Source organism: Cervus canadensis, chromosome 14 (assembly GCF_019320065.1).
Source record: "Cervus canadensis isolate Bull #8, Minnesota chromosome 14, ASM1932006v1, whole genome shotgun sequence".
NCBI lineage: Eukaryota > Metazoa > Chordata > Mammalia > Artiodactyla > Cervidae > Cervus > Cervus canadensis.
In genome coordinates this window covers 12,325,738-12,352,547 of record NC_057399.1, presented here as the reverse complement: position 1 = coordinate 12,352,547, position 26,810 = coordinate 12,325,738, and the positions used below count along the sequence as shown (strand labels likewise).

At 51.0% G+C, this 26,810-nt stretch overlaps 1 protein-coding gene across 5 annotated transcripts in view; it reads right to left on the bottom strand.

Moving 5' to 3' along the window:
• Positions 1–23,437, bottom strand: part of PAX5 (paired box 5) — a 184,568-nt gene extending 161,131 nt beyond the window's left edge. Inside the window, exons 1-4 of one of the 5 annotated variants that reach the window (XM_043487198.1) lie at positions 23,103–23,203; positions 15,617–15,840; positions 9,704–9,869; positions 4,343–4,540 (exon numbers count right to left, since the gene is read on the bottom strand). In XM_043487198.1, the coding sequence (XP_043343133.1) occupies positions 4,343–4,540; positions 9,704–9,869; positions 15,617–15,659 (407 nt within the window). In that variant the 5' untranslated portion in view covers positions 15,660–15,840; positions 23,103–23,203. Of the gene's footprint in view, positions 1–4,342; positions 4,541–9,703; positions 9,870–15,616; positions 16,806–23,102 lie in introns of those variants that run through there. The other 4 variants (XM_043487197.1, XM_043487199.1, XM_043487200.1 and 1 more) reach the window with 4 other exon arrangements.
• Between the last annotated feature and the right edge of the window lie 3,373 nt (positions 23,438–26,810).

The following is a 26,810-nucleotide window of genomic DNA, read 5'->3' as shown; positions in this document are numbered from 1 at the left end:
ATGTAACACATAAAGCCTTTCTGGATTCAAAATCCATCTAGAATCCAAAGATTCCAAGTCTGAGCAACTTTAGATATTACAGACATTGGCAAGGGTCCCATTTCAACATCACCCTCACTGCTTGGAAAGGCTAAGTCTTCTCACTATCACCCCCAGCCGCCACCCCGCCCCCCACCACCACATACAAAATTCCATTGAAAGAAAATCGTGTGGCCTTAAAATAAGAAATGAGGTTATAGGGCTGAAGAAATACCCATGTTTACTGCACTGATCAAACTGCCATTGGTTCCATAGGTGCAGAAAGAATCTTGGGCCATCAACTGTACTAAGAATGCAAAAACCAAGGGTCCAAGCTGCAAGACAGCCAAGCTGCAGAGAGCCCACAGGTGACAGGCAGGCCGGCAATTGACATGGAAAAGAAAGAGGAAAGGGATGCATGATCCCTGAAGGCTTGCTGCCCAAGTGAGGCTGAAGAACTGAGTTTATAGAGGGTCATCCCCAGGTCACACCCATCGCTGGACCAGGCCCATGTGGCCTGCAGAGTACATTTATTTTCATTTGAATCAGTTGTCAATATTGGTAAGTTGGGAGCTTTACATGAATACATTAATTTCTAGCTTCTCCTGAAAAATCAGAACACCCAGAATATTGGCCCCACATTCTCACAGGACAACCACGGCTGGCGCTAAATAGGGCTGCCCCTCTAAGCTGGGAGTGCCACTCGGTTTAGGGCCATGGGAGAACAAACAAAGAAGGAAGATCCCATCCGTCCCCTCACCCCCGGCATTGGGCTCAGCTCCAGAAGAGTCACCTCCAACTGTCTCAGGTTGGAGTCCAAGCATCCTTTCTGCAGGTTGTGAGCATCCCAGCATGTATTTGTCCTTAAAAAGTCACATAAACATGATGGTTTGTGTCCCAGGAAATCTCCCACAACCCCAGCAGAAGTGGTTCAGTGTTGCTTCACCCAGTCAGTCATAGCTTCCCAGGCAGGATCCCCAGGAGGCAGCAGGAATTCACACACTTCTGGTGGGGCGGGGGGAGGCGCTGTGGCCACCAGAATAGCTACCCATCCAGCCACCCCTCCCTCCCCAGCTGTTTGAAGGAGTGGAGCAGTGAGACATCGCCTCCCAGGGAAGCAGCGGCTGGGAGAGGGAGCTACGGACCTCTTACACAACATTTGCAAGACAGTTACTTGGAAGCGGCATCTGTTAGAATGCAGTGGGATCTTTATGTGGAAAATAAAACTGTGTACTGGGACGGCTCAGGCTTTGTGGGGGTGTGGGCAGGGGGAAGCAGTCACACAGACACAGGACTGCCACCCCCCACCTGCCACCCGTAGTTTATTTGCATTGCACGGTCTGTTGCTAAAGACACCAAAGAGCTCTCATTGAAGAATGTGGTGAGGAGCCAGAGAGTGCTCCCAGGAGGAGCCCCAGAAAGAAGCGCAGGAAAAGGCTATAGATCACAGAGGAAGCCTACAGACAGGCAGCAAAGCATCCAGGCTGCGAGGCTGGGGAAGGGAGTGGGAAGGCAGCGGGGATGACTGCTTCCCCTTGCCGCTCTCCTCACAGTTCCTTAGTTCTCGGTTCTGTGCTGGCAGAGTCCTACCCGGGAGTGGAGGAAAGAAACAGCCCTCCTCTTCCCATCAGGGGACCTGGGCTGCACGCCCACTTCCCCACTTCGAGCTCAGAGTCACAGTTCCTGTGCACTCCCGTGCACTGTGTATAGATACCGGGCCTTAGTTTCTATACCTGTCACAAGAGAGTTAAGCCTTGAGGCTGTCGGAGATCACAGATGTGGATGCCCCTTAGAGGCACAGCCAGTGAGGACACTGGGTCACCATGTGGGCTGGGACACCACAGAGAGCCCTGCGGCTAGCCACCGCCCCGCAACTAGCAGCCTGACCCCCCACACAGCACCACTCGGGACACAGAGCACCAGCTGAGCTGTGATTTCCCTGGACACGCCTTCAAGTACCCCCTTCACAACCTTCACCACATCTGTAATCACTGTGCTCGGGCTGCTTCATATGCTTCTTTCAAATAACGTACTTTTTAATTTAAATAAACCTATTTTATAAGGGAATATTAGTTCTTTACCATAATTGGGGAGAGGTAGTTTGTAAAGTTCACTATCGCTGGTTTGATGTGCTAGTTTTATTTTTCTAAAGGACATTCAAAAAACAGTTTTCCTCCTTGTAGGACAGAAGATAGAAGCTAGGGGCCAGCAAATGATTTGTGCTTGTCCCGCAAAGGCATTTTCTCATTGACATTAGTTGCCACTGTTTAAAGGTATAGAGATTTCATATACACAAACACACACATGCATACGCAAACAAGTGCTAGTTTCTGGATTCTCTTTAAGAACGGAAAAAATCGGGCTACCACTGGGCCCACATGCCCAGCGGCTTTCAGTTGGAGCCGAGAGACAACTGCCCCTTCAATACAGCTTGGGTTCCTAGTTTGCACAGACCCAAACTTCCCTGGCTGCCTTATGCCTGAGCCACTTCCCCGGGGCACCACCTGCCTGGTTCCACGTCAGCACTGGCGTTTATGACCTCCACAGGCCACCTGAGTTATCTTTGAAACCACCTGTGTAACCTAGATTGAAAAGTCTCTGGATCCCCAGAGCCTGACCACCAGGTTTATGGAAGCTGCTCTGCTCCTTCACCGCTCTGAGCAGCTCACACCTCACTCCACGTTAAGGTTTTTGGAGACACAGGTAAGGGGGAAAAGTCACGTTGCCTGGTGCCATGGAAAACTTCCAAAGAGCTGGAAGTAGGGGACTCCAAAAGCATACAGACCCCCTCATAATCCAGAAAGAACTGGAGCTATTCCCCCACAAGCCCCCTAAAAACCTACTCCAGGATCCTTGTCTGGAGAATCCCAAGGACAGAGGATCCTGGCGGGCCACAGTCCATCCATAGCGTCCCAAAAAGCCGGACAATGACTGAAGCGACTCAGCACCGTATGGCACTGCAAACCCAACACAATAACTGCTACCTCTCCAGCGATTCTGTGCCTATTGTCAGGCTGTCCAGAGCCCTCAGTGAAAGCTAGAACCCCTCCCTGGACAAGGAGCCCCTCTCGAACAGAAACCAAGAGACAGATCGTACGTCTGATTCCCCTGGTTCTTCATAGCACCTTGTGGGATGCCAGAGCCAACGTAAAGGTGAGAGAAAAAAATCAGGCTAACGGTTTATGAGACAGCAGGACTCTAACTACCAACATGGACACTCACACGGCGATTCTGTGCGTTTGAATCATCATGGAAGCAACAACTGTCAGGACCAGAGGGGATCTTAGAAACAGTCTGGTTTGACCACCTCGTTTTGCTGCAGGGGTCCCCTGTGCCCAGGCAGGCTCTGCACAAGAGCAGGGCGTGACCTTGGAGGAATGGGAACTGCTCAGGTTTTCAGTCTGCTGGCCTCGCTTTTCTTTGTGGGGTTCAGAGAACCATCATTTCTGTCATCTCACAACTACATCCTTGACTCTACAGGTTTCAATGGAGCTGAGACCACACCCCCTACAACAGAAAACGTTCTTTCAGGAATTCAGTTCTGAAAGCTCTGTTGGATGTATTCTGGACCAGACTGGATAAAAGAAAGCCCTCCCAAGAAGATCCTCTGCCTGGTACTTAAGGTGTCTCTCTGATTCTTTCTGTCCAAAGGTGAGATTCAGGGCAACTGAGGAGAAGGCAACCCCCTAACTGCACAGTGTCTTAGTATCCTGGATGTCACTCTAGGAAAACACAGACCCATATCAGTACCACCAGATCCTGGGCTCTCAGAGACAGGAAGAGCCTTGTCAAGGTCACACTCTGAGTTTGTGGCAGGCCTGGCAAATCTGAAAGGAGCTGAAATCTCCCAACTGCAAGTTCAGGCTCTGTTCCCCACATTCAGTGCCTCAACCTCTGCCCAAACTGGAGGCAAAGATTTTCCTCCTGGGAAGCTCTGAGGTGGGCCAGTGCTAACCTTGGGGACTGGCGTGCAAGGTAAGCGACGTTTGTGAAGACCTAACAGGACAATTCATTGTTGAGTGCTCCACACGCAGAGGCAGGTAGTGGAGGGAGTAACGGAAATGACTCGGGAGTCAGAAAAATTTGCAGCAGCCGGGTGCTGGCATAGCCTCCTCTCCCTGGGCTTAGGACTTCTGCCTACTTTGGCAAGAAGAGTGATAGAGAGACCCATCCAGCCCTGTGCCCATCCCTCCTGACTGATAATCCCTATGGGGTCTTGGTGAAAGGAGAGACCAGATCTCCAGGAAAGGCACGTGCATAGCCACAAGCATTCCCACCCGCTCCCCCCCAGACCCTCAGCTTCCCAAAGGCACCGGCCACTCACCTGTTGATGGAACTGACGCTGGGCACCGTGTCGTTGTCACACACCCGTTCCGCCAGCAGCCGGTCCCTGATCTCCCAGGCAAACATGGTGGGATTTTGGCGTTTATACTCAGCGATTTTTTCCACCACTTTGGGTGTGGCGACCTTTGGTTTGGATCCTCCAATTACCCCAGGCTTGATGCTCCCTGTCTCATAATACCTATGACCCAAGGAGAAAGGAGCTTAGCCATGAGAAACCAGAAAAATGGACATTGGTAACAAAATAATGGACTACTCTGTCCAGGAAATACCCAGATCTGTGCTGTCTGGTATGTAGCCACTAGCCATGTATGTGGCTTTTGAACGTTTGGAAGGTGATCTGTTTGAACTGACATGTGCTCTAAGCATCAAATACATATCAGGTTTTCAAAAATTAGTATAAAGTCAAAATCTCAGTAATGCGTTTTCCTTTGGTTATATGTTGAAATGATCATCTTTTTAATATATTGGATTAAATAAAGTATACAATTAAAAGTAATTGTATCTGTTAGTTTTTCCTTTTCTAATGTACTACTAGAAAATTTTAAACCTCCTACATGGCTTACATTACATTTCCATTGGATAGCGCTAGTCAGAATGCTCAGCCTAAATTAATTAATTGTCACATTTATCTACCATTTGATAGCTCACAGAAAGCGTTCCAGTTGGTTTTCCCATTTGATCCCCACAACACTTCTAAAACACATAATTTTGAATTTCTACAGTACAACATTCAGTTTTGAATGACTGAATGCGTGAATGATTACACAAACAGGTCTCCATCTACAGACGTAAAACAGACCCACAGAGGTTACATGGCTTGCCCAGGGTCACTCAAGACCCAGGGCCAAGCCAGGACTGTGGCCCAGCCCTCTGAGCTAAAATCTCCCCAGAAAGTTGCCTGTGCCTTTCATTCGTCAGCTCTCCCATCCCCTAGCAGACTCACCTGCTTTCTGTGACACTGTCCCCTAAAATGCAACTTCTTTTTCCATAAGGGAAAAACAATAACCCTAGCATAAAATTTTAAAAAATTTCGGATTCCAGAATTAACTGGCAATATGAGTTACACATAAGTCAAAATGCAAGCAATCAAAAAACAACAACAAAAAAAACCCAACCAACCACAAGTCACTGCAGCTCTTCCAGGGACCTCCTCTGAGGTAAATCGATGTTTCTAAGGACATTTCCATGCTATCAGCTCTTCCTCGTTAACGCAAATAGGATGTCAGGGTTTTACAGTAAAACCGAAACCAGGGAGAAGAGTGCCATGAAAGATCATTTCAGGGGAAAAAAATTACTTGGTTCCTTTTCTGAATCTGAGCCTTCACTGGATGTCTCTCTCAACATTTACAGAGGAATTTTTGACTTCCACTTGAAAAGGAGATTATCTTGTAGTTGGGGAAAAAAAATTTTAATAAAAAAGACATTTTAGAAATGACTGGAAAAATTTAAACCTAACAAGAGTTTACAATAGGTAAGCAAAGGTGGGTCTATGATGGTTAGGAAAGATAACTTAGGACAATGACTGGTTACATTGAAAGGGATGCTGAAATTCTCAGCTTGGGCAAGTCTGGTTAGGGCCAAGGTAGTGAATATTCTAGAAATAGAAGAAACAATTTGGGAACAGTGATATGGATGCACAAATTCTATTTTTCATTGAGAAGACTGTCATGTACAAATTTGTGGACCATAAAGCAAAACTCAATCTATGCTCCCTCTTTCTATAATTGCTAAAAGTCTGCTATTAATCACAAACAGGTTTTTAGAAATATCCAAGAAAATACTTTTTTTGCCAGAAGTCTAAAAAGTATCTAAATCAAAGCACACAGCAATCTTGGCAGATTCGTCAGATCCTTTCGATTTTACAACAGAAAATTATCTGTTACTACAATACAGCATCTCATTATTTAGGCGCAGTGCCTTAAAGTTTACAGAGTCTTCCTCGAATTATCTTGATTCTCACATGAGTCCTGAGAGGCTAGCAAGATTTTACGTAATCAAAGGGAAAACTGATGATTAGAAGATTAAATCCTTGCCCAGCCCCCTTTTGGAACTTAGAAACAGTCCCAGGCTTTCAAACCTGACTCTGAATCCAGTGGTCTTCCCACTAGAACAAGCTGCTGCTTTAGTTATAAAAATTAAAATGACACTAGTACTAATAATGGAGATCCCCTGAAATTACAGACAGCTCTACTGTTTACCAGGCATTTTCATGTGCATTTTGTCACTTATTCATTCAATCAATAGTCACAGAGGGTCTGTTAGGACAGGCACTGTCTTGGGATGGGGGTTCGGGCACACAGAACACCCTCTGCTCAAAATATGTTAGCCCAATGGGACTGCAATATTTATGCAGAAACTCTGAGAGGGTGGCAGGATGAAGCCCTCACCACCCCCAATACTTGCCCCGCTTGCATGGCGGGGGTTAGCAGTGCCAAGGACTCTATCCATCCCATCTGAGCACTGCCAACCGTACAAGTCTGTGGTCCCGACACAGGAGATCTCTGTCTTCCTTTTGTCTGACACATAGTCCAGGCACTTAGAAGACAGCCCTGACACTCCAGAAAACCCCAACAGGCAACTGTGTCAAGTGAGGATTCTGACTACCCTTTCATCTCAATAACCACCCTTTCATCTCAGCAAAACAGCCATGCAGCCCTTACACACGACAAGAGGAACAACAGCCACTAACCCACAGTGCGGTTTGGTGCAAGGAGCATTAGTTTGAGAGTAAAGAGGTGTAGATGCCAGTCAGGGGCTCTGACACTAATTCACTGTGTGACCCCGATCAACTCACTCAGCCTCTCTGGGCCCTAGTTATCCCATTTGTATAATAAGGGGAGGATGTTTGCCTGGCCTGCCTTGCAGTGCTGCATGAAGACAGAAATGCAGAGTGGTTAAGAAAAAGCTTTGCAAAACAGAAAGAGCACGTGTTGTGGATTAAAATCCTCTGAGTGTTTATTACTATGTAACACACCACCCAATTCCAAATGGCATGAACCTCCCAGCCAGGCTTCAGTGAAAGAAGACAACAGCCCAGCTTTCTGGATGGATTTAAATGGGTCTCACATGCCACTGGGCTCTGCCTCTCCAGTCCCTCCAGAGCCTTGAGCTCTGTGGACAGAATGCCACAGTCCTGGCAGACCGCCACCTTCCTGAGATGACTCGGACTGCCCCAGGGACCCTGCCTGCCTCGCCACGCAGCCTCTGAAAACCACGGCCACCACACGCCACACGCTCTCCACAATCTGTCACCCCATGTGTGCCCATCAAATTCTTCAGTGACCGAAGAAAAAAAAAATCAGTGGATGGAACAAGCCCAGTTCAGAAATTCCCAGTCACACTGTTTTAGGGCTGAACTTGTTTCTTAAAAGGCAGTTCTAATTAGAGTGACATTTTGTCCACTGTGGTTCTTAGTTATGAAAATAATGAGCTATGAAATTCCAATTTATTGTTGACAACTTAAACGGCCAGGCACCGGAGCGGCGCATAACTTCCGAGTGCCACTCTACCTAGTGACAAATCTATTCCGGGGCGCGGGAGGCTGCTGGCTAGGCCTGGGAGGGTCCCTGTGTCCTTCAGCCCCCCAAGGAAGATGTGGAGGGCTCCTGGGTGCCAGAACATGAGGACCCGGCATCTGGATGTCCCCTCTGAGAAGGGCTCAGCATCTTGCTCTGAGAAGATTCCAAATAGCAAGCAAAATGTCGGCTCAGCAAAGACATCTCAGCAAAAACAAAGGAAGGGCCTCCTTTCTCTCTCTCTCCACCTCTGTACAATGAGAAGGCTTCCCAGGAAGACATCTAAGATTCCTCGGCCCCCCAAGTCTGACGCTGAAATGATCTGAGATATTGTTCTCCTTTCTCTTTCTATCTTGTCTTTATTCCTCTCTCTCTCTCTTTTTTAATCAATCCATTTCTTTTCTGTTTCATTTCTTTTTCTTTTTTCTATCTCCCTCTCCTCTAGTTTTTTTTCTTTTTTCTTTCAATTTTCATTCTCACCCTGTTACCTAAAATCACTGTCTAACAAGAATACCATGCTGATGTCCTCCCACCTCCTGGAACTCAGGCTGAGGCTTGTTTGCTGCTGAGGGCTAAAGAAGAGAGAAGCGCACAGCCTCCATGGCTGGGATGAACTGGTGTGGGTGGGAGCGTGAGGAGTAAACGGGGGGATATGGTCTCTAAAGGTGCTGCCAGACCCCTGGCCCTGAAACTTCTCTTGGCCTCCAGCAAGTCTTCTCAAGTTTAAAAACTATTATTCCCGCCATCTGAGAGAATGTCTTAAATTCTAGCAGGTGGGAAAGAGTAAGCAGAAAGTCACAATGGCACTGACGTACTTCAAAATATTTATTTTCCACTCAGCCATCTGTTCTCAGACGATAACACAAGCTACAGGCCAAAGGCTGTTTTCTGACCTGCAAGAGAAATCCTGAGAGAGTACTGACAGCTAAACCCAAGAATGTTCCAGGCTGCCAGCGCAGACCTATAACAACTTCACTTGCCTGGAAACATACTTGAGGCTTTGGTTTTGGGGTGCAGCGAGGTGCAGACGGTCTCAGAGTTCTTAAGGTCTCTTCCCAGCCTGAGTGCTGATTGGCTGGAAGCATCTGAGTCACTCATTTTGCCCTCTACATTTGTCTCCTCATCTCAAAACAAGCTTTCTTGGACCATCTCACCCAAGAAAATAAACATGCGCGTTAAGAGGCTACAGAGCCCTTTGGGAGAATTGGCATTGCTGGTATTTTTCTTGCAGCAAATTGCAGGGTCAAGTGGCAACTTTCAACTGTCTAATTTGAGAGTTGGTGTTTGTTTGTTTGTTTCCTCTCTAATTTCATATATATTTAGGATGCCTGTCACTATGAAGGAAACAAAACATATAGAAGGAAAACACTGCCGCCCAAAATAATAAGCTAGATGATAACCCAGAACTGAAAATGACAGCTGACTTTTAAAAATGGAATGCGCTTTTTGAAAACATTAAAATGAAACATTGAAGTCTGGTTATGTGATTTTATAACTTGTGGATTTCCCACCCAGCACTGCTCAGGCACCAAATATAGAAGGGGACTTCCCAAGAACCTCTTATTCCTGGGTTCTTAGGAATAATTCACCAGGCTTTCAGAAAACATGCTACCCCTTCGAACTGAGACATCCCATTCTGCAACAAGGGTTTCCTGGGGTTACTTCGAGTTGAATGGCCTCAAAAAGGCTTTGCAAAGTCCAAAGTACTGCACATGTGGAAGTGCCACCATGATCCTCGCTAAGACACTACCACATGGACAGCTGCTGGGTCACGTTTTAGGTTATTATTTGAAAAATCAAGGGAAGCCTGAAGCTCCTGCCTTTACCTGCCAAGAATTTTGCTGACACAACCATGGCTGACTCGAAGCTGCCTGGAGATGTCGCAGGGCCTGACGCCTTGATGAGCAAGTTCCACTATCCTTTGGCGGACTACATCCGGGAGTGGCCGTCCATTCACAAAAACCCCCCCAAGCTGATTCACTCCTCCATGTCCTGAAACAGATCAGAAATAAAAGGCAAGGGAAAGGGTGGTTAGAACCAGTCACGCAGGAGAAGAAGTGCCGCTTTGAGGACCCACAGTCCCTCTGATCAGAAATGGCAGTGGGCTGGCTATCTTGAGCCTGGGGTCTGATCGCACAGGCGACATGAACACCTCAGATTGCTTTTTGAAATTCACCTTAGCCTTTGTCCTTCTTCAGCCAGTGATTTGGGCTATTGATGGTAAGCATCTTCATGATATGTTTCAGTTAGTTGCTAGCATTTTCTTTGTAATTTTTTTTTAAACAATGGAATATATGAAGACCTCAATCTGTACTTGGGACAGAACTTATTATATACATGATGCTGAAGTCTAAGATAGATCCTAGGGAGAAAATACATTTAAAAATACATAAAATGTAAAGAGATTTTTAAAAATGAAACTCTTTCCCTTTTAACAGACATCTCTAAAAGTGAAAAGGATTACTTTAACAAACCTAGATCTTGGGGACAGGGGAATGTTTTTTAAATCAGCAATCTGATTCAAGAGCTAAGGATTAAAAAAAAATTTTTTTTAATAGTGTCTGCAGATTGCCGAGACAAAACCAAACCACTGCCTTGATAAAAATCCTTTCTTTAAGAAGGTGAGGCTCATACCTCAATGAAGATGGCAAAAAAACAAAAAAAGTGAGGCTGACATGCAGACTTGACCACTGTACCCTCTCAGAGCACACAAAAGAAATAGGTCAAAGGATCACATTTCACTCTACTGTATCAGAATTTGTTACAAAGGAGTTTCCCTGGAATTTTTGGAGTGTTTTACAATTGACAAGCAGCTTTATGTTGGTTCAGGGAAAATAAAGAAGCCGGAGGAGGCTTCTGAGGCCCAGGTTGTACAAGGGTTCTGGAATGGACTTTAAGTAAAAGGAGTTTGGGAAAGTATCTCCTCCACCCAATAAGCTCCATTCTCGTAAAAACATCAAGGTCCATCTAGATGGAAACAGAGATCCAAGTAAATGAAGAGCCAAACCAGTAAACACAGAGTGATCCAGCGTAGCAACATCATCGACCTTGTAGCTGTTAATCAGGCACTGACTGACATCATTGAGGACTGTCAAAAGCCAGAAGCCAAGTCCAAGAATTTCCAATGCTGCTGACAGCTCAGAGACCAAGGAAGAGGAAATCGTCTCCTAACCTGGGACTTTGCAGGGACTGGACTGTACCAGGGAAGCCAGGGCATCTCAGAGGTCACACACACACATACACACACACACAAATATACTCCAACTCGAAAACATAAAATAGCCACCTCATCTCAGCTATTCCCCAGCACTGAACTACTATTCAGGTTCATGAACAATATCTGAAATAGAGGAGAAAACTACCCATAACATAACCTATTTCTTAAAAACTGCCAAAGCTATTCACTGAATTTTCCCATGAGAGCCCAAATTGAATATTTCCCCAAATTTTCAAACTCAGACTGATTTCATTGGAGGAAAAATTTTTTTTTATAGATAACAACAGTACTCAATTCGAGTTCTAAGCTGAATTTCTCTCTGATTTTCAAAATGAGTTTTAATCATTTAGATTGTTCTAAAACACTCCAGACATAAGAAAAAGGAAAACCACCCTGAACAGAATTTTACAGTTAGGAACACAACTGCATAGTTCACCTAAAACAGAAAGACTACAGCCACCCTTGGTCAAGGGTCTTAAGAAAGCTTTGTTCTGGGGTTGGGAGCACCTAATAAAAAAGGGTTGTATGGATCTTTCAATAACAGGCTGGATTTAAGAAGCAAGTAAATTAAAAACTGAGAGGACAAAAAGAATGCTAAAGGCACCTAGCACACTTCTGAGACAATCTATTAGTCCAGGCACTGGGGCCATCTGCAATGGCTTGTTCCTTATACTACTGGCGATTTAAATTTTCTGCTCAAAACACGGTAGCAATCTTTGGAGGATTTAAATTCCAAAAACAGTCCTGCAGGACATTTGTGATCTTTGGAGACCATTTGTATTATGGGGGAAAACCCAAGGGTGAGGCACTCGAGGTGACACCAAGTCCCCACACCCTCTAGTCTTGACCACAAAGGCCAGGCTACCAATGCTCTTCAGAGTCTGATCCTCATATCCACAGCTGACACCAGACCCAGGATGACCTGGGGACCCCTTACATCCCTCAACTTCCTGGAAAGGCTCCCAAAAACTCTTGGCCTTCTCTGCCTCTGAGAGAATATGTCAAGGGGGGTGGGTTGGTAAATTAAAAGTGTCATCTGAGAAGGCAATGTCTCTCACTTACCCCAAGATTGTAAGAAGCAAAACCAGAAACCCGAGAGAAGGGAGGCAAGAAGATGGAGAAAGAAGCCAGAAAAAGTGGTGTGAGGGCAAGTGTACAAAGAGCAGAGACTCAATGAGAAGAGACAGCAAGAAGAGTATGTAGAAGGGAAGCTCAGGTTAGAAATGAGGAGAGGGAGAAAAAGGGGTGGATTGACCAGAATGGGGCAAAGAGAGGCAGGGGAAAAGGTGAATGTAGTGTATACAGTGGGAGGCAAGATGAGAGAAGAGAAAAACGGAGGAAGCCCAACAAGGGGGTATTTGGAAGAAAAAGGGACATCTGCGGAGGGGGGAACCTTTGTTTTCTTGGACCCCAGCTCCCGCCCTGCACTTGCTCAGAGAAGCCAAGTCCCAGCCTCTACTTCCGACAGACTGGAGTACAGTGAGGGTTCACCACGTGGGAGGTGCTGGGGGGAGACTCGGACTCAGCTACACTTTTCAGGACCAGGCCAAATTTTCAGGGAGACGCCGACTGACACAGAGACAGATGCAATAAATCAAGGCAGAGACCAGGAAACCGACATGCAGATACAAGAGAAACCCAGCCCCGCCCCCACAGGGCTCTCAGAGCCGCGTTTGGAGGCGGGGAGGGCAGGGGGGAAGGGATGAATACCCGATGCCCCTGGGACTTCTGTGGCTCTGGTCTGGAAGGGGCTGGCCTCCATAGAAGCTCCTCAGGCCTTGATAAGAACATGCTACCCACCAGGGTCGCCCCTGTCCACACCCCCAGTGACCAGGTCTGGGCATAGGGTCTTGGGGAAAGGGTCTGTGCTGACTCAATGGTAGATTGAACTCCAGGATCCACAGGGTCATTGAAATTCCTCCTAGTAATATCAGAGAGGATAATTAAGGGGACACACAAGCATGCAAACAGAAACACAGGAAAGGGCAGGAATGAAACCTTACTGGACTCTCGAACCGATAGGCGCTGGCACACAGGGACAGTAGGGCCAGGGATACAGACATAGTTAAATTAGACAGACAGTGCCTTGCACTTCTGTGTAGCCATCCAGGTGGCCGCTGCCTACTCTCTGGAATCTGAGTCCCTCTCTCTCCCGTTTCGTGAATCTCAAAAGACTGCCTCCAGCACTGTCCCTGGGAATTTCCTGTCAGTCCTTTTGTCTCTCTGACCTCAGTACCATTCTCTGTAAAATGGATGTAGCTGAAAGTTTAGAAGACAGTTGGTTAGGAGACTGGCTATAAAAGTGCTTTGTAACTGGTAACCATAGCTGGGGGTGGGGACAAGAAGACTCAGAAGCCCACACCCTGGCAGTGCCTGCCCCTCCCCCATACCAGCTATCCACGGCAGCCACCCAGCTTCAGTGGGGGAGAGGGGAAAGGAGTTGGGGTGGTAAGAAACTGGTCAGGGCCAGGAAGAACGATAAGAAGGTGGGACTCGGTCTGAGCCCCTACTTACCAGGCAACCTCTCAGGATCTACTACGCACCCCGCCACTCAAGCTAAAAAAACTGGGGCTCCAAAGTGGAGCCTATATTAAGGAAACAAATAGCTTTGGATATCAAGACCAAGGGCACTTCCAGAGAAGACAGCTCTGGAAGCTAGGCGGGCTGGGGCCCAACCCCCACCGTGCTGCAGGGAAAATTGAAAATGGGAGGAGGGAGCACTTCCAAAGGATGGGGCAGATGAGAGGCCGGAGGAGGAGGGATAGAGAGGGGCATTAGCAGTTGGCTAACCCACACCTGGAAGAAGCTACCTTCTTCACCCTCCTGCACGGCCTTGAGACCACCAGGTCTTGATGCTATCTGCCTGAGCGCCTGGGCACAACCTCTGGGCAGCCAGGCTCTGTGCCGAAGGGGAGAGTGGATTCCCGCAGGCAAGGATAGAAGCGCAAGAGCAGCCCTCCCCATTTTGTCCTCAAATCGCTCCTTGACCGAGCTAAGGGCTTGGTCACCTCTCAGAGTATTGACAGAAACTCCTTTGCTTTTCTGGCTTAGTCTGCGAGATCAGAGCTTCCCCAGAGCCCGGCTAAGTCTGTACAGGAGACGGCTGCTGGGGGCGCTGGGGTCACCACGGACTGGAAACCGTTTTGGCATAGGCCCCAAACGGTGAGGAGTCATTTAGGCTAGGATCCCAGCTAGCGGCTTCTCTTCGAAAATCTCCCCACGGCTTTGGTGGATGACCTCGGACTCGGGAAATTGGACACAAAGAGAAACTGACTTGCCCGCAGCCAGTCCCCACAGCCTAGATCAGCATTTCCCTGCCTACCAGGCCATTCGGCCTCCGGGGCAGGAACGGACATCTTCATCCCGGAAAGCTCGCCTTCTCTCCAGCCGGGTCTCGGCTGCCTTTGTTAAATAGGGGACCTAAGGCTAGGTAAGCAGAATCCTGCGCTTTCTGAAGGCTCCCGGCGCGGAAGCAACTCCCTAACCTGCGGCCCGTGGGGGCCGGAGCTGGGCACCCGGCTGGATGCTGCCGAAGCCTGGCGCCTTGCTCCCGGCTCCGCAGCAGCTCTGAAGGAAAATACGATTCGTTCCACTTGGAATTTCCTCGAAATCTCCGAATCTAATCCGGCGTTAACTCACCCGTGAGAGGAGCGCTCATCTCACAGGAGGCTGTGCTAATGGGTGAACTGCTGATCCCGACGGGTCAGGCTGGCCTCGCCTGCGCCCAAAATGACCCTTCCCCGTCTCCTACACACGCGGTGTCTTTCAGAAGACGAGGGCGCCTGAATGGTGACTAATTGGCTTCTTTTTTTTGTTTTGTTTTGTTTTTTGTTTTTAAGGGGAGAAGCCATCATGAGGCAAGCGTCCTGCACAGAAGGACTTGATAGTGTCTTTAAGGGTCTCTGTATGAACTGGAGGCTTCTAAGCAGAAGCTCAGCTCAGGGTCAGTTACTTCGTTGATTTTTCAAATCCCACTCCTCAACTCCAGAATGCCTTTGGAGCTCTGGACCTGGTGTTCTCGCTTAGCTCGCAACCTCTTCCTCCAGACATACAAGCCCAGAGGCACTGCTGGGGCCCCACTTTCCCTCCAAGCCCCAGTCTTGATCAGCCCTATGGGTTACAAAGGCGCCATCGGGTTTAGGGTGCGGGGCGCTGAGACTCAGACTGACCTCTCCCTACAACTTCATGCCCTCCAACTGGCCCGGCCCAAAGCTCTCTCCAGGTCCGAGTCCCGATTCTCCCGGCACACTGCGATGTTGCTGCCAGAGCCCCGGAAAAGATGCAACTGGCTGCGTACACTACCGGTTGCTGGAGGCGGGATTCCCGGTGTCAGGTACGCCTGGCCGGGTCGACCAGGCGCTTTGCTCCACATCCCCTGCCTGGGAGCCCTGCACTTCGCAAACTTGACAGCACTGTCACAGAAGTCCTGGGTCCTCCCATCCTCAGTACCTGCCCCGCGGCCTGGAACCACCAACCCCATCCCGGCGGGAGAGTGAGAGAAGCGAGCTCGCCGCCTACTTACTATGCATGGATGCAAACGGGTCGTGCTTACAGTGTATTTCCATCGGGGCGCTCCAGACTGCAGGCCGGCCCACGCTGCCGCCTCCCGGCGCCAAGGGGCTGCCCAGCGAGGCTACGGAGCCGCGCAGCCAGGCCGGGAACTGTGCGAGCTGGGTTCAGAAAACACCGCTGGAGCTTCGGGGCCTCTCTCAGAGCCGCTCTGCCGGGGATCGCCGAGAGCTGCGCCTAGAGGCGGGAAACGGCGCTAGTGCAGTCCGGCCGGGAGCTGTGCGCCCAACTCCCGGTGGCTTCCCTCCCGGGCTGGCTCAGGCGGCGGCTCCGCACCCGGCCCGGGGTAGCTGCGGCCAAGGCACCCGCAGCTTCGGGGGCATAGTTCAGGGGCCCGCCTCCGGGACCGCCTGGAGCCCCCCCGCCCGGCCGCCGGTAGGAGCGGCTCTAAGGAGGCCTGTGGGACACACAGCCCTTGACTTCACTCGGGGGGCAGCGAGGCTCGCGGGCGGCCAGGCTGGTTCCGCGGCCTCGCTGCCTCTGGAGTCTCTCCTCGATCCCTCTGTCTCCACCGGATCCTTTCTCTCTCTGCTGCTTTGAGTCTCTGGGCTCGGACGTGCCGCTTCAGCTTCTCTCCTCTCGGCTCGCCGACGTCTCGGACGAAGTTGCAAAGAACTTCCTCTCTGGCGGCGCTGGAGTCCGGGCGGGTTCTGAGACGCTTACGCCACTGACGTTGGGGCCAAGACTCCGGAGTCCCTGGGAGCCTGCAGCCCTCACACCCTGGGACCCAACGCTTTCAAAGTTCCCGCGGGCCCCGCTGCTCCCTCATCGCCGGGACCACGAATGGGGACGACAGCGACAGTCTCCTCCTCGTCGGAGTATTTGTCTCGCACCCACCAACTCTTCGAGCTTCCGCCGCTTTCTCTCGGGGGTGGGGGTGGGGGGGTGGTCTGGTTGGAAGGTCTTTCAGTTGCCTCTTCCGGGACGGCCGCCGCGCCTACCCCAGGCGTAGAGCGAGGGACAGAGAAGAGACCGAAAGGTCCCCTAGACCAAAGCCGCCGGGACTGCCGGTGCTGAGACGCAGCTTCTGTCGGCTTTGACTGCCAGCGCCGCTGCCACCACCGCCGCCTTCGGCGCTAGCCCTCCGCCTGCTCGGCGCGCACAGTGCGCCACCGCGCCGCCCCGGAGCCGCTTTCAGGACCCGCTGCGTGTGGACAGCGCCGCCCGGGGCTCAGCCTCCCTCCGGGCGGGGGCGGGGCGGGGGCTAATCTGCCAATCACGCTTCATCAAACCAATCAGAGCAGTGGCAGCCGGCTCTGACCCGAGACACCACCCCATTGGCTGAGCAACCGGCGGGCTCCGCCTGATTAGCCGATACCTGGGCAATGGGAGAGAATGGAGGGCGGGGCCCAGGCGGCGGCGCCACGTTCATTGACAAACGCGCGGGGCGAAGGCCTAGAGGAGTGCAAATTGGGGGAAGGGGACGGGGATCCACACAGTGCCAGGAGAGTCCCGCAGCAAAACCGGCGGGAGCCTGACCTCCCAGCCGCAGCACTGGGACCCTAAAATGTCCTGAGGAATTGAGGGCAGCCTAGGCAAGGATGGCGGGTGGGGAGTGTGGATGGGGAAACAGTCTCCAGAAAACACGCTCGTGTGCACACACACACACACAACGGATGTTGGAGGAAAACAAGGAGCTCAGTAGAAATCCAACTTTCAATCTAAGCACCATCAGACTTGCAATGGAAACGTAGCGTGTGCACATTTGCTCCGTTCTGACCTCAGTTTCCTCGTCTGTAAAATAGGAGAGTTGGCCTACCTAGTTTTTAATGAAGGCTCTCCTTCCAGTGGAAATATTTCAAAATTTTATCAAGCGCCAACTAAGCTGACGCTGCTGCCTCTTCATCCACCCTCCTCTCCTGCTCTAACGGAAACACTCTCAATTCTGAGCTAACCATAGACAGAGACATGGGGTTGGGGGAACATCTCACAATCCTTTAAAGTTAGTAACCAGGATGCTCCTTTGCGGGGGGTGGGGGGTGTCCATCTGAGGCTTTGGACAAGGTTGTCCAAGCACTGAGCCCCGGGTACCCATTTCCAGCCTCAGACAGGAGTTTCCAGATGCTTTGAGGGCTAATGATGCGCCCAGCTGAAGACTTCTGTCTGCACCGGCAAGTCTGCCTCCGCAGCAAGACCTGAATAAACCCTGTCCCACCCAGTGCTAATGAGAGTCTCTGAAGCGGGTGGGCGGGCGAATAGGTGTATTCAGTCTGCAAGGGCCATGCAGAGTCGCGCTAAGCAGTGTTATTACGCTGTAGCTTTCAGTTGTCAAGAAAACCCGACTTTTCCTCTCCTGGGGAGGTTCTCGTCGCTTTTAAGACAAAAATGGGTGGATTTCTAGCAGACTTTTTTGGTCCAGAAAGGCAAGGTTTTTGGCCAGCAAGAATCAGCTTCTCAGGAGTGTGAGGCCCTGGGACCACAGGCAAAGGAACTGCACTTAGAAATGGAAGCATGTGATAGCCATTCTACACTCAGGAGGCAACAGTTCTGTGAGTGCCTACGTTTGCTGGCGCCCAGGACAGGAAGAGTAATTGAAGATTCCCCTTGCCCAACAGCTCGTGGGAGTTGATCCAAGACCCACTATTTCAAATTCACAAGCGATGATCTTCTAATATTAAACATAAATCCACTTAAACAAGGGCTCTGAGATGTCTGCTCTGGACCTGGACTTGTAAGGAAGACAGAGCACCAGCTGACCCTGGGAGGACTCCCAGGACATTCTTTACTTCAGTTACCCTTCTCTCTACCTCTGTCCAATTTCTCACACTCAGAACCAGATCAGACCTCGGAACCACCTTCTGTTCCTGTCCTAGATCCAGCTGCTCCTGAAGGGTAGATAAGTTTCCAGCAGTGACACCGTCTCCAACCCCTCCAGGGCACAGCTGCAGAAAACAGACCCAGGAAATCCTCTGGGGGCCCAGGAGGCTGCTATAGGCCCTGGGATGGGGCGGCATTATCTCTTCTTTGTCTGGAACCCTGCCTGTCCTGATCTTCAACCACACCCTCCTCGCCTAGGAGCTGGAAGATCGAAACTACAGCGAGGAACCAGGATTGTGTTAGGGTTCCCGCATTCACTCCACCCAATGGTGCTTGATGGATCAAAAGTGGACTAAGAATTCACACAGCAGTTCGGCTCTCCCACCGGAGAGGCGGGAGTATGGGAACGCCCTGAGGGAAGCAGTCAGGGACACCTCCACCCCTGCTCTAGTTCAGGCCTGGAAACTCAGATTCTAAAGTCTTATCGCTAAAAGGGTCGTGAGGCTATGTCTTCCCCATTTTATAGATATGAAACCTGAGGCCAAGACAAGAGGCTACTTGTCCAAGGTCACATAGCATGTCCGGGATAGAGGAAAGGCTGTGAACCAGAAACCTCTTTCTCAGAAGGGTTTCTCCAGAGCCACTCTTGGCTTGTGGAGAGTTGTTTTTTTGGGGGGTGGGGGATGGAGGAGGAGGGAACCCAAATAGGATATGTCAATACAATCCGGTTTTCCTTCTGATACCAGTGCGGCTTGGACCGAATCTTCCCCCAAAGCACTGCCAGGGTTGAATAGAACCGCACATTAAAATATTACTCAAACAGGAATGGGTCAGACTTCCATTTCGCACAGAAGGTTTTTGGGCTTCTGGACGGTGTTGGGCAACCTAACCTGGGCTACGACAGCAGCCCCCTTTCCACCTTGTGGTGCACAGTGGGGAGGGTGTGTCCCTGCAGATAGGAGATTATTCACAGCCGCCTGAGTGGGCCGGCCTCCCCGAACTTCTAACATCAAGAGGCACCATCAGATATCCTGGCCGCCTAATTCAGCCCGAACAGTGGCCCAGAAAAGTTACTTGACTATCCTGGGATAACACAGCAATTCCTTGACCAGACCAGCACCACTCCTTAGTCCTGCCTCCAAAAGCTTTCCCAGCTCACAAGTCTGGGTCTAGGAGAGACAAGTTATCAGGGAGCTGGTCTCCAAGCTGCTGTGCTGAATGCGGTAGGGCGTTGCTGTATGCAACAGCCTTGTGGTTTCATTCCCCAGGCATGACTTAGGGCCTATACTAAGTGAAGGAGGCAGGAGATGGGGAAAGGAAAACTTCCAGAAAGAAATTTAATTTGTGTAAATCGAATTGCCTTTGAAAGTTTTGCTATTGAAAGAAAGCCCAGTCAGAAAAATGTCTGAGAAGCCGCCCTCAGAGGAACAGCCACCTCAGGCTCCATACACAAACCTGACTGTACCCAGAACACTCTCCCTCCCCGCCTCTCTTCTGCTTTCGCCTGGGCCTGCCCCTCCCGCACCCCGCTGTGCCTGCGGGTTGGGGCTGCTAGAGCACTCACTGGGCCTAAGATTGACTCCTGCGGCCCAAGTCCAGCCCATCTCCCTGTTCCTGCTTTGGGTAAAGCGAGGCCTACAGGGCTCAGATTGGTTGCTCAATTCCGGAAAGCCAGAGATGCCTGAGCAATGCTATCCTAACTTGGTGGGTCCCTTCTAATCCTCATTTTAAAAGCATCAAAGAGAGAAAGCAACTGACCCTAAATTACACAGCAAGTCGGGTCAGAGCCATTTCCTGCATGATTCCTTTCTCCTGGATCAGAGGTCTACTCTGCCTGGCCCAAGTCTGTTGGTAAGAATGGTTGAAGTGGGAGGAAAAGGGGAGAATTTAATCATATTTTTCAAAAACTGTGTAAAGTGCCTTTGTCAGGTTTTTTTATCATTACCACCACACCTCAAAGGCCAAGAACTCTGGGACTACCTTTATTTATCCCAAAGGTGCTTCCTGCTTTTCCTAGGGCTCAGCTTCCTTGTGTGTCTGAAAAGAATCCCCGAGATGAGACCTTTCAAGGTTCTGAAAGATGAAGATCCATGGGTAGAGGGTATTATTCCACCAGGCTCATTCCAGAGCTAGGGGAATTGGTGCCAAAGTCCACAAATGCAGTGTTCAGCCTACCCTGCTCTCCCTGGTCTTGGAACTCCTTAACCCCGACCTCAGCTAACTTGCCTGATTGTCATGTTTCTCCAAGGGAGGGTGGGGGGCACATGGGGCTCTATTGCCTTTTCAAGCAAGAATAAGAGGTTTAAGGGCGGAAGAATTACCTTCCAGTCCTACTCATTCCACACTTCCTTCTGTGTGATCTCAAATAAGTCCCTGCCCCTCTCTGGACCTCAGTTTTCCCTTTTTTTAGTACCACAAGGAAGAGGCTAGACAAGAATATGCCTACGTGGCTCCTTGTTCAGGTAGGATCTCACCCAATCTTGGACTTAAGCTAGAAGACCAGATATGCCTTCCCCATCGTTCAGATGGGGAAAGCGAGGTTGAGTGAAGGCATGGAATACAGTTCTGAAGGACGTAAAGGGCCATCAAGCGACCCATAAAAAGCCTTGAAGTTGGGAGGGGGAGACACCCAAGCAAAAATCCCAAACTAGACCTGGACGCCCCCAACCTGGGCAGTTTCTCAGCTCTCTTTTATTCCCCAGCCGTGCTGCGGGCTGGAGCAGCCAGGCGCAAGTGTAGTGTTACCTGAGATATCATCCTTTCCCAGGCAGGGCCCTCATCCAACTGAAAGGTGAAGAGGGGCGTGGCTCTCCTGATTTTTAAACTGGCCAGGCCTGAGGGCCCCAGCCCCACCCAGGCCTGTCTTGAAGAGGAAGGAAATGCTTTATCGATTAAACGATTATTCAGGCGATTGAACTAATCAAAGAGCCCATCGACCGCCATGAATTACAGTCTTTGTAGACAGCTTGTCTAGAGAGGCAGCCAGGCCAGCCACGCAGACCCTCTGGAGCACCTCTCAGGCTTCTGACCCGCTCCCAACACACGCACACCCCCCAGTCGCCAGTGCAGATGCTTCTGGAGTCTCACCTACTGGGAGTAGTGGGGAGAGTGGGTGGAGCAAAGGGGGTTTCCAGGTTCCCTTTCCTGCGCTGCCACCCCGGGGGACCTTCTTCATCTCCCTGCCGCTTAGGTTTCTGCCCTCACTTCTCTTCAGTCCTGATTTTGGAAACACATACAAGCCTAGGGAATTGCCCTGGGTTTCGAGATACAAGCTCACCCCCCACCTCTCTCCTTTTTGACCCCTACTTAGGGAAGGTGGAGGTAGGGACTCGCAGAACCACAGGGATATGGGGAATGGAGTTCTGTCAGGGCCAGAAGTGTATTTGGATGGGAGTTTAGCACTTCTGGCCTAATGAGTGAAAGAGGCAACCATACCTGGCTTTCACCTCAGGGCAGACAGAAGCTTCCTGCAGCCTGCCACCTCCTCTCCGACGTAAACACCCACTGCTACCCACTGCCTGGAACTGTGGGAGGCACATCCGGCTCTGTGCCAGAAAGGCCTGCCTGTGCATATACCGGTTTAGAGGTGTATAACTGCCCCAGTTAGACACACGGGTCCACCTACTTTCACTCTCTTCCTACCCACAAGATAAAACTTGGGCATGTGCCTGCGTGCGTGCACACACACACACACACACACACACGCACACACACACACACACACGCACACTCCAGTGTCAGAGGCTTATCTAAGTAAGAGTTAAGGCAGGCTGGGGATCCCTAGGAAAGTCACAACTAGCTTATAGGTAGGCTGCCTCCTCTCACCTGCCAGGGTTGTGCCTGCAACAGAAGACCCTTTTGTATAAATGGTAGGCTCAATAGTACCTACAGAGTGAAGCAGTGTACACCACACGTTCCGTTCTCTCAACAGAACGGAACCTGAGCCCGACTGATGGCAGGCTTAGTACAACAGACCCCCACAGGTCCCAGACCTATCTTTGTGTCTAGAGGCAGGCACTTTTGTATACACTGGTATATGCCCAGTGAAAAGTGGCTGACATTCAAAAATGGAGGGGTCAGTGTAACCATCTTATTCTCACTTTCAGAATCACTTGAATTGTGACAGGCGAACACAGACCCTTAAAGGAGTAGATGTACAGACACTCATCAAAATTTTACACATATATAGCCACGCATAGACATACATTTTGGATACTCAAAAGAACAGAACCCAGGAACAGCAACTCATAAACAAATATTAACAGATTTATGAATATAAATACACACACATGCACATAGAATCTTCAACACACACACTTCCTCTACATACATATATATGAACATATACATATATATATAAAGGGACACACAAATTGTCATGGTCACTCACGCACACTCTGAGCCCCTATGTAAACACACAGACCCAAACTTTCAGACCTCCAGATAAACATCCGTATGAAAATTCAGAAATAGAGAAAAACACACGCAAACTCACAAACACTTGAACTGATGCAGAAGTGTGTGAACAGATCGTTGAAGAGAAACGTGCCGCAGACAGACGTGCAGTCAAAATCCTTGCGAAAATGAGGCGCACCCCCTCCCCCAGGGCCGAAGTGTCTGAGGACCAGCGCCCCGCTGGGTCTCTTGAGTTAGCAAGCCTAGAGCGCGTATCGCGGTCCTACCTGTCCTGCCGGTCCGAGGAGTCGGGTAATTTTTCTCTAAATCCATTTTGATTTTTCAGAACTTGATGTAATGGACAGGGAAAAAAAGTTTCCACTTTTTTGTGCTTTTTTTTTTTTTTGGTGTCAGGGGCCGCTCACAGGTCGGAATAATTCAAGCCTTCCGCTCCCCCGCCGAGCTGGGGTAGCTGATCACTGAGCTGAAACTAAACGTTTTAGGTGGAAAAAAAGCGTCCGAAGGCACCGTGAAATGATTAAGGAACTAAAGAGCTTCTCGCCATGTGAGATCATGTCCTGTTCTCGCCAACATCACAAGATGTCCCCAGACACGCCGCGCCCCCAGCGTGCCGCCCCGCACTGCAGGCCCCGAACTGGGAAAGGGTGTCCGCGCTCCGCGGCCCGGCCTGCTCAGCGGGCCAGACGGGGCGGGCCGGGCCGGGCCGGAGCAGTGCCGGAGGCCGGGAGAACCGCAGTACCGCCGCCGCGCCGCCCTGGACTTTTATAGGGGGCTGGTGGGGGAGGGAAATAAGGCTTCAACTGAGCCGGGCGCTAGCCTACACTCTACCGGCAAGGGGCCGACCATAGGCGAGCCGGGAGCCCTGGCCTCACGGCCGCAACTTCTACAAATCTCTGAGTCTGGGTGTCGTGGCCCTCTGTTCGGTGCGCGAGGCCGGTGACCCCTGTAGGTGCAAACCCCTCCACGTAAGAGGGTCAGGCCACGTTTTTCTTTTTTTAAGAAACTAGCCACTCTCCCAAGCAGGTGCAATTTGGAAGGGCTTTAGGGGCAAGCAGTGTTGCCAGGCATAGAGAGGCGTTCCAGTTTCCTCAGAGTCACCCCTAGGGCGGCGCCCGCCCCCCGGAGTCCTCAGCCACTCCACCCCCACCCGATCTGCAGCTGTAATACTGTTGCTGAGTCTAGGGCAGAGCCAGAACCCCCCAAACACCCCAGTACACACCCTGTCCCATCCTGGACGGGAGCACAGACGGTAATCTGTGAACTGTTGGAGATAAAATCCGAGCCTCCTCTTGGGAGAACCGGCGCTGAGCAGAACCAACTCAGGAGGTCCCGAGGGTTGTCGGGAGTTCCGGACACCTTACCCCGGCCCATAAGTGGAATCCCCTTGCCCGCCGGCCCCGAGCCGTCGCGGTGTCCGGGAGCCCCAAGACTTGATTTCAGAGGGGACATCAGCCCGAGAGAGGCCGGGCAAAGGTTTGGCATGTTCAGCCCGCTCTCTTCGGCCCGGGCTCAAGACTTCCCTCCCCTTTCTAGTCCCAAGTCCCGGGTCCAGCTGCTTGGCTTGGCCACTGGAAGCCCATGGGGCCCCGCTGCGGGGTGGTCGCAGGGGCAAGGTTCTCTGCGGGCGGGGGAGAGATGCGCAGGAGGACTCTTGGCCCGCCGGACAATGCAGTTTCCAAAAGTGAGTCGTCCTCAGAGAGAGTGTTGTTTGTTTTTTGGAGGGGGTGGTCACGAGGATGGGCCGCAACCTAGGGGGAAGAGCCCAGAGCTCGAGAAAAAGGGGGCGGGGGGCGCGGGAACCGGACATCACTTATCCACTGAGCCGATTTCGCCACAATCGGAAACGTGGCTGTGGATTCCCCGGCGGCCCCCTCCCCCACCCCCATCCCCCCAAGTAGTCTGCGCAGTCCCCCTGCGCCGCCTCTTCCTGCAGCCTACGGGTCCGGGTCCCTGCCCCGGAGACTAGATTTTTGGGCACCTCCGAGCGCTGGACTCTCCCTCGGCACCCGGGCCCAGCCCCTGCTTCCCGCCCTCCCGCCTAGCCGGCGCGGGGAGACTGAGCCGGGGAGGAGCGGCCTTCACCGCCTAAAGCCCTCCCGGAATTGACATTTCACCCTGGGCTGGGCACGGGAGTTGTTTGGGTTGTTGTTGGTTTTTTTTTTTTTCTATTTATAAGGTTTGTTTTGGTTTTGTTTGTTTTCTTTTCATTATCTGAGAGTCTTTTGTTGCTGGTTTTTTGTGTGTTGGTTTTTCGTGGATTTCATTTTAGCGGGTTTTGCTCTGTGAATCTTGGTCTTTGGGGTGGATTTTGTTTTCTGTCTTGTGTTTTGATTTCCGTGTGCGTATTGTATTTTGTCCTTGTAGACTGTCGTTTTGTGAGTCGTTTGAAAGGCTGTTCGTTCTGCGCGGTGTTTTGATGTTTGTTTTTTTTTTAATTTTTATTTTGTACTAGTGGGTGTCGTTTGTGTGTTGTGCGTTAGGTGAATTTCGTGTATGTGTTTCGTTTTCTTCGATTTTGATTTTGTTTTTATGTGCAGTGCGTTTAATGAAGGTTTTGGCTTATGTTTCCGTGTGTTGGCTTCAGTTTTTGTGTTTATGGGATGCTTTGGTGAGTGTTGCGTGTGTGTTTAGCTTTGTAGGGGGCTGTGATTAGGGAGGGGACACTGGTCACTACTTCATTCCTGTCCTCAACCAGGAAGGGCAGAGGATTAGGCCAAGCACCAAGAGCCTTGGATTCGTGGTGCTCGGAAATACCTGACCCGGCACCACCGCGTTGTACTCCGAGCGCTCCAGACCAACGCGAAACAAACGTGCGTTCCCGAGGGGGCGCCCGCCCTCACTCGTAACCCCGCCGGTCGTGTGGCACCAGTGCCCAGAATAATTCACAGCCCCCCCCCTCACTTGGGATACCCAAGCCCAATCGCCATCTCTTTGCCCACCCTATCCGTTGTGGATCGACCTCCCCTTGTGCCTGGCCAGCCTGCTTCGGACCTCCCGGACTCTCGCGGCGTTGGACCGAAGGACGCTCCCTGCCGCGGAGAAGGTGGCGAATCTCTTCGGGGAACCCGGAATTAACGCTGCGGCCCTAGAGATACTGGACAAGGGGCTACGGACGCTCCGAGTCTAGGCGCACATCGGGATCTGGGCCCCGGAAAATCCCCGATCTCACTTGCCCGTAGCCCTAGAATCCTAGAAACGCAACTCCGCTCAGCTTTCGGTTTGGAGAGCTTGCCCCAGTTCACCATCGACACACAAATCCACACTCAAACATACGCATACTCAGCTAGAGAGCGAGCGAGCCCGCGCCTCGGTAGCAGCGGCCTGCGTGGCTGAATCAGCGCTGGCACCATCTCAAGGGGAAGCCAAACTGTAGTGACCGGAAATGTCCCAAGGACGCAATAAGGGTTTTTTGTTTGTTTGTTTGTTTGTTAATTTCCACGTCGCCGGAACGTCTTCAACCTCGAAACACCTGGATTTGTTTAATGCTACACCGGGGAGAAAAGGAGAGGCAAATTTAGAGAGGCAGAGCGATCTACCTACTGGCTAAACCGGCGAGGAAGTGCGGGGAGAATCTCTAGAGAAAGAAATCTGGAGAGGGAGAGACAAGACTGTGCGGAAAGGTAGATTGGAGACCCAGGAAATGGGTTGGTGCGGAGAGTCCTCCAAGGCCCCCGCGCGCGCTGGCATTCTGAGAGAGGGAGAAAGCAGAAACCGAGAACAGAGTGACAGGAAGAGTCCCAGAAGAGGTTGGCCTAGGCACACAGCGCGCTTGCCTCCAGCTAAGACGCTGCATCCCGGGGACTGGGAGGCCGGCGTCGGAGGCGAGGAGTCCAGGCTCTGCTCTGCGGCCAGAAAACACCCGAAGACTCCAGGGTTTGTGGAGCCAAGACTGAGGCTCGATTTCGGCCCAGCGCCACCCCGAGACCCACGGCCCGGAATCCAGGAAAGGTTGGCCCACCGCGGTCCGCCGATGG